At 36.7% G+C, this 7,765-nt stretch overlaps 1 protein-coding gene and 1 non-coding gene across 2 annotated transcripts; one reads left to right on the plus strand and one right to left on the minus strand.

The window, feature by feature from the left end:
* The first annotated feature begins 5,063 nt into the window (after positions 1 to 5,063).
* Positions 5,064 to 5,135, plus strand: TRNAM-CAU (transfer RNA methionine (anticodon CAU)). The gene has a single exon. It is a non-coding gene; the product is annotated as a tRNA-Met (tRNA).
* A 137-nt stretch (positions 5,136 to 5,272) lies between these two features.
* On the minus strand, positions 5,273 to 7,459 carry LOC131150676 (glucan endo-1,3-beta-glucosidase 1). Its single transcript, XM_058101545.1, has 3 exons — positions 6,948 to 7,459; positions 5,686 to 6,816; positions 5,273 to 5,558 (listed from the first exon to the last, which is right to left on the minus strand). Exons 1-3 carry the CDS (start codon positions 7,009 to 7,011, stop codon positions 5,527 to 5,529), a joined length of 1,227 nt encoding a protein of 408 aa, XP_057957528.1. The 5' UTR covers positions 7,012 to 7,459; the 3' UTR covers positions 5,273 to 5,526.
* Between the last annotated feature and the right edge of the window lie 306 nt (positions 7,460 to 7,765).

Consider the following 7,765-nt stretch of genomic DNA (forward strand, 5'->3'; position numbering starts at 1 on the left):
CCATGGTATTTCTCCGCCATAAGTGAGGGTAATTAATAAATTTGTGACGTGATCGCTATGTGGGTGGCCGCCGACTCTTTCTAAAGTCGGGTAAACATTTCATTGATTTCAAAAGGATGGTAATAAGTGTTAGTTAGCAAATTTCGAAAACGAAATTTTATAAGGAGGGGGGGGGGATGTAGGAACCTGAATCGAGAAAAAAAAAAAAGAAAAAAAAAAAAAAGAAAATGAAAAGAGAGAGGGAAAGAAAAGAAAGGAAACAGTTTGGTACAAAGACCAGACCATCGACGGTTTGAGGAATTTCAGAAAAATCATCGACGGTTTTGTGTGAGCACGATTTGGTATGAGACCAACCATTGACGGTTTCAAACTACCGAGAGCCTATATGTTAGAACACAGGAAAATTTAGTCTGGTAAGTGACCAAACAGTCGATGGTTTCCTCCGAACCAGCATGCCTATAAATAGGAATGAACTCATTTTTTTCTTAGAAAACTCTCTCTCTCTTTTCCTTAGGGTTTCAGTTTCTCTCTCTCTCTCTCTCTCTCTCTCTCTCTCTCTCTCTCTCTCTCTCTCTCTCTCTCTCTCTCTCTCTCTCTCCACTTTCTCGTGTTTCTCCCTCTCTAAAGCCCTCCCGAGCTCTCTCTCGCTCTCTGATCGCTTCGCTCCCTCCTTTCGATTTGCCGGCTCCCCTCTCCTCAGCAAGTTTAAGGAAAGGCTAGGGTTCATTCCAGGGAACGTTGTAGGCTGATTCTCAGGAACAGGTAAAGGGAATAGATCATGTCAGTTATTTTGAAATATAAACCGATTAAACTGGGATATTTGTATACAGAAATGTTATATATGATTTTTTGAATGAATCAGGAATATGAAAATGAAAATTTTATCTATTATATATGTATTTGGGGAAAACTAAAGTGAGTAGGGTAATCATCTCTGTATTCCTATAAAACCCATATTACTAGTTAAATAAAATTATAGAGATGATAATACCCTTGTTTTCAGCAAAATATATCTTCCCTGGGCAGTTAATTACATTATGAAATTATCACTCAAATCGTGTGGCATGAGAATGACTATTATTGCATAATTTAATCTGTTGGTTTTTATGGTATTATACAGTGAAATATATGATTTTATACCGATCTCATGAAATGTTGAGAATGATGCGGATTTATGAATATGACAGGTTTTATACGGATTAATGAATATGATAGGTTTTATACCGATTTATGAATATGACAGGTTTTATACAGATTTGTGAATATGACGATTTTATACCAAAATGTGAAAATGAGATCATATTACTATTTTATTTTATAAATTGCATTATATGGTTTAAAAATCTTGATGGACCAGATATGTAAAGGAAGTTCGGTACTGTAACTAGTGAGATATGTCAGTGCAACCACACTATTATGAAAGTGTTGGTGATTGGATAGTCAATTTGGCCAGAGAAGTGTAGAGTACCCCCCCTAGAGTTCGGACTAGCCTAGGTAGGCAAATCAGACTTATGGACAAGTATGTTGACTTAGCCTGGTGGTAGGCCAGTCATGGCTAAGTTCAGTCTTCGTACCGCACAACTCGATCATGGGGCTTTATACACGATGTTATATGATTGTCCATTCAAGGAGGTTCTTCTATGCATATATGTGAATTTACGAAAAAGGGCTCATGTTGAGCTAAAACTTTGTTATGAAGGAAAATTATGTATTTTGAATGATATAGGTGTGAGTACAGTCTACAAATGCCTTTTCAGTTAAAGTTATATACATAAATGTATTTTACTACATGAAAACTCATGTTAACCATACACTGATAATAATCTATTCTGTTTTACTGAGAAGTGTCTCACCCCAATAATTTTAACATTTCAGGAAATCCAGGGAGCTGAGCTTTGGGAGAGGAGGCTTAGATACTATAGTTTAGAGTAAGTACTTGTGAGACACCGATATGTATATAGATATGTTTTTGTATACCTTGGGCTGTATTATTATTATTAGGGAGATACTTATGTAAATGAGAAGGTTTATAACTCTGGTATAGTTTTTGAGGTTTGATGTATTTCCACTGCATGTTTTAAATTGAGTTATGGAAAGGTGTACCCGACACCCCACTTTGGGTTCGGGTTGTTATAACAATGGTATCAGAGATATATATGTATGGAGAATAGCACTTCGGGCCCCACCGGGTCCGAGGCGCCACAACTTAAACTTAGAGTTGACAAATAAGGAAAAGACTGAAAATATGATATTTATTATTTCAAGATTAGGGTTAACGAAGTTGCTAGAAAAGATGAAAAATGGAAAAACTATAAGACTCAATAACATTCCAATTGAAGTTTGGAAATGCTTAGGTAATAATAGAATTATATGGTTAACTAATTTATTTAACACAATTATAAAAACTAAGAAAATGACAATGAGTGGAGGAAAAACACTTTAATCAATATATGCAAAAAGGAGATATTCAAAATTGTAATAATTACGATTAAATTAAACTTATGTGTTATATAATGAAACTATGGGAAAGGGTAGTTGAACAAAGATTAAGGTTAGAAACGAAAATTTTAGAAAATCAAATTGGTTTTATACCTAGGAGATCTACTACAAAAAGTTATATATATTTTAAGAAGATTAATGGAAAAGTTTAAGAAAAAGATGAGTGATTTGCATATGGTATTTGTTAACTTAGAGAAAGCGTATGATATGATACCTATGGAAGTTATGTGATGGGTTTTAGGAAAAATAAAAAAAAGGGTGTATGTAGTAGATGTACTGATGTCATTAAGAATACGTATGATGAAGTAATGACTAGTGTTAGAACTATAGGTGAAGAGACTAGATTATTTTCAATCATAATAAGTTTACATCAAGCATCTACTTTGAGCCCTTATCTTTTTTACTTTAGTGATGGATGAATTGATAGAAGTATCCAAAATGAGGTTTCATGATGTATGTTTTTTGTAGATGATATTATCTTAATTGATGAAATTAGGAATAGAATAGAACTTAAGTTAGAATTACAGAGAGAAGTTTTAAAGTCCAAAGGCTTTAGAATAAGTAGAAATGAGATAAAATTTATGAAATGTAATTTCAGTAATAGTAAAAGGAATATTGAAAAGTTAAACTTGATGATGAAGAAATCAATAGCACTAGTAGATTTAGATACCTTAGATCTATTATACAAGTTGAACGAGAAATTAAGAAAATGTAATGCATAGAACTAAAGTAAATTGGGTAAAATAGAGAAGTACTTTGAGTGTTTGTGATCATAGAATACCCTTAGAATTAAAAAGAAGAGTCCTATAAGATCAACTATGTTATATGCATAAGAATGTTGGGCAGAGAAACAACATATCCAAAATATAAAAGTTGCAGAGATGAAAATGCTTAGATAAATGAATATTATAACTTTAAAAGAAATTAAAAGATAAACATATTTTGTCACTTGCAATGTAGGCCATATAGTATGCTAATGAGGAAGAATGAATTAGTTGCTGTGATTGGTAGTAGAAGGGGAAGGCGTAAACTTAAAATAATTTAGAATGAAATAGCGAATGAGGATTTAATAGCCTTAAAATTGTTGAAGAAAATTGTTCATGATCTTATAAATTGGTAAAAAAGGAGTCATGCAACCAATACCACCTAGTGGGAGTTAAGACTTGATTTATTGTTGTTTTTTAAGAACTATACATGAAAAAAAAAAGTTGATTTTTTTTGTTGTTGTTATTTTTAAGGTATTTTTATATAGGATTTGTGAATTTTTTTAGGTTGTATTTATGAGAGTGAATTTTAGGCCTTGAATTTTGATTTGAGTAGATATAGAAAAAGTTTAATATATTTTTATATTACATTTTATTAAAATCCAAGTTCCTTTTTAAAAATCGAGTAAGCATTTTTTTTTTTTTTTTGGCTCTTAAAAATAGAGTAAGCATATTTTTTTTTTTTTTTTTTTGGTCCCTTGAACAAAGGAGACTACAACTCATTGCCAAAGAAATAGAAAAAGAAGGGGTGTACAAAAATTACAGAAAAACAAAAAATTGGACCGAAATCACAAGCAGTTCGATTTTTCGGTATTTGGTTTCGGTTTTAGTTTTAGAAAATATAAACTTTCGATTTCAATTTTGGCTTTCAAAGTACAACCGAACCAAAAAATCAAAAAATTGATTTTAATTTAAATTATATATATAAATTAATATGATTATTTAATTATGATTGGTCCATATAATAAGTTAATCTAGATTTACTTAATTATGGTTAATTGATATGTAATTTGTATTATGATGGTTTGTAAAAACTATTAAGTTAGAAGGAATTAGGAACAAAAAGAAAAGGTCCAACAAGACTAGCATGTTCTTATCGGTCTAAACTATTTAAAATGTTTAAGTTTGTTAAAATTATGAAACATTATAAAAAAAATCAAAATTTTCAATAGATTTTTTTTTGAAAAATAATTATTAAATATTTAAAAAATCAATTAAAACTAAAAATTTGAAATCGAACCGCTGAATATTCGGTCCTCCATAATAAATTCGGTTTGATTCGATTGGAGCATTCCAAGAACTGTAAGGTTAAATTGGATTTTTGATTTGGCCCAACAGAACCGATTGCACTGTGACAGGCAGAACATATTTCTGACCTTAAAACATGGAGAGCTGCAAATTTGCCACTTGGGGTATCGTAAGGAGGGAGATTCCCAAGACGGCAGCGTAGGAACAAGACCAACCAGACATAGCCAATATGTGAAAACATAGAAATTATTTTTATTTCACCCAAACACGCTGTACGTATTATCAACCAACATAACAAAAATCTTGGATTTTTCATTTCCTGCTCTCCAAAATCATTGTTGCCATCAACCCACCAGTGCACTAATAATTTTCTTCAATTATGCCAAACCAATTTTATTTCTTTTATATATAAATATATATTAAATATAATTTTATTTTCTTAGTTTTTTAATGTTGTAAAACGAGAAAACAAGGCATCAGTTTTATGATTTTTTTATTGTCAACAACAAAAATACGATTAGGTATTCTAGAAATAAATTTATATGTCAATAAATCAGAGTGGCGCAGCGGAAGCGTGGTGGGCCCATAACCCACAGGTCCCAGGATCGAAACCTGGCTCTGATACAACAGAGTAGCTTCCGGCCCCTGTTTTTCTTCCTTTATTCTTTCCCATCAAAATTCAAAATCTGCAAAATTGTTCATCAAACAGAATGTGCTTACCAAACTCTAATGTTAACTATTTGCCTCACTCTCCTTTCTCGTAGGTAATATCATAGAGTTTTTTTTTTCAACAAGCATAATGACAACGATAATGACTCAGTAACAGCATAAAAAAACTAAGAGAGCTTCCCAAGTTCAACAGCATCTAATATATCACAACAAATAAGATGGTAAATGCAGCAAGAAAGGGTTGTAAAACTAATTCTGGATCCAAAATGAGAAGGGGCAAATTGAATAATTCCATCCACAATCCGATCAAAAACCCATTCTCTATCTGTAGCTTGCATTGCTGTGTCTAGTTGAGAATGAACCTGCAGTGAACAGAGCCTGCAAACACCAATATTTATGTCACCAACCATGAAGAAAACTAAAATGAAATAACCCTGATGAACTGAAACATTCAAATGAAATAATGACACGATCGAATTAAACCAGTGATCATGAATTCGCGTACTTGGATCAGAAGTGATCATCATTGCAGTCCCTCCAAAATTGCAAGTCCCTCCATTCCTCTTGTTCTTTTGCCAGTAGCTGTTGAAGGCATAAGATGCATGCGAAACGAGCGAATCAGGATTGTAGCAGCTCCCGTGAGGCCTAATCTCCTTACAGTCGGCGCCGCCCTCTCCACATGCGAAGTCCATGGCCTCCTGCAATGTCTCCGCCGGAACACTGGGCTTAGCCACACACCACAGCCCCTCCTCCACTTTTGTCATCGGAACCGGCGCCGCAGCGGCGAACGGGTTACAGGGAGGCAACGCGAGGCCATAAGGCGGATTTGAAGGAGAGACCAGGGGTGGCAACGCTGAAGGTGGCGGCGAGGCCGTTTGGGGCAGCGGCGGAAAAGGGTTATTGGCCACATTTGGGGGAGCAGGGTACCCGTATGAGGGCTGGGCTGTGGACGGCGGAAACTCTGGTAGCGGTTTTGGCCTCGCCGGCAATGAGTCCACGAGCAAAGAACTCATGACCGAGAGTTTCCTGCTCTTGGGTTTTCTTTCTTTTGCGCCTGGGACTAGCACAGCAATCCTGTTCAGCTCGTAAAACCCAAGCTCTTTTACGAATTCCTTGTGGGAAGACACAAGGCGAACGGTCTCGTCACCTGAGGAATGAGGGGAATCTGGGGGCGGGTTCACAGAGTAAGTAGAGTTGGTGTCTTGGAGAAACTTCAACAGGGGTTTGAGGATTCTATCGGTCAAATCGTTACCGAGTGAAGAAGATTTTGGGGGAAAACACTCAGAAGAGAGAGCGGCGGAGACTGTGATTTCCCTCTGCAAGCCCCACCTGGTGAGGGAGTGAAAGATGTTTTTCAGAGAAGGCAGGACCAAGCCCAATTGGTGTTCTTGGTTTGTGTTGCAGAGGAGATAAGCATTTCCTACCACAATGGCGGTGATTTGGGTGGAGGGGAAGTGAGCCAGAACATGGGTTCTGACCCAACTCTCGGCCAACAAAACGCTGCGGGAAACCTCTCGGAGGTCTGAGTTGCTCACGGAGACTGCGAGGGGAAGGCCTGCGTTGGACATTGCTTGAAGGGCCCCTGGAGTTGAAGGGTCGCAGACATGGAGGAGCTCAAAAGATTCTTGACCTGTGCCTGCGAATTGAAGAAACAGAAACAACTAGTGCTTTTGAGGAACTTCAATTCAAAAGAAAAGAAGAAGAAGAAGAAGAAGAAACCCGGAAGGGGTTTGTACTAGTGAAGTTTTAGCTAGGGTTACCACTTACCAGCAGCAAAAGTCAACAGAGAGAGAGAGAAAAGATGCGAGAGCCATCCCACCTTCTTCCACATTTTGAAACCCGCTTCGCGTTCTCCTGGGTTTTGTGTGTTTGGGTGAGTCGAGGAGTTGATACTGAGGAGTGAGGAGGGGTTTAGGGGTGGGGGATGTTTTAAGAAGAGAGGTTTTGGAGTGCAGGGGAAGACAACATGAACAGAGAAGGTTTTATTTGCTCTACACACCCACACAAACACAAACTCATCACGCTTTCATTTTCCTGCACTTTTCTCACATTCTTGTGCTAGAATGATTGTACCTTTTGGCTATAAAAATAATTCCTTTCTTGCAGTATAAATTGACCCTCAACTCAAGGTACAATGATCTCAAAGCAGATCTGAGGCTCTGTTTAAATGGGTAGAAACTAGAAACACAACACTGAGTTGGGCCAAAGATGTGGTAAGGGAGCAAGGGACAGTACTTTTTGTGGGCATAAAGAAAACTGAAACGGTGTCGTTTGGCAATGGGAATATGCAATGCAGGGGCTTCCTTTTCCTGCTCTTCACGAGGAATCGAGAGTGGTAAAAAATACAAAACCTGAGGGAGTACGAAAGGCACCAGGTTCAAAGGCCAGTGCGACCCACTCGTAAAAACAAAAGGGCCATTTCTGATTCTTGGGACCCATTGACCCAAAATGCGTTGGCAGCTTGTGGTGCGTTTGGGTGAAGTACGAATGGTCTCCACCGCACAAACAAATTGCCTCTGTTTTCTCATTTTCACTTTTTACCACCAGGTAGATGACAGTCAAAATCTGTTTCACCGGGTCTGGTT

The sequence above is a fragment of the Malania oleifera genome, chromosome 1 (assembly GCF_029873635.1).
Source record: "Malania oleifera isolate guangnan ecotype guangnan chromosome 1, ASM2987363v1, whole genome shotgun sequence".
NCBI lineage: Eukaryota > Viridiplantae > Streptophyta > Magnoliopsida > Santalales > Ximeniaceae > Malania > Malania oleifera.

Coding starts and splice junctions, on each gene's coding strand:
- LOC131150676 (XM_058101545.1), bottom strand. CDS start 7,011: ATGTGGAAGAAGGTGGGATGGCTCTCGCATCTTTTCTCTCTCTCTCTG. Junction 6,817..6,947: donor TCTGTTGACTTTTGCTGCTG/GTAAGTGGTAAC, acceptor TTCAATTCGCAG/GCACAGGTCAAGAATCTTTT. Junction 5,559..5,685: donor GATGATCACTTCTGATCCAA/GTACGCGAATTC, acceptor TGGTGTTTGCAG/GCTCTGTTCACTGCAGGTTC.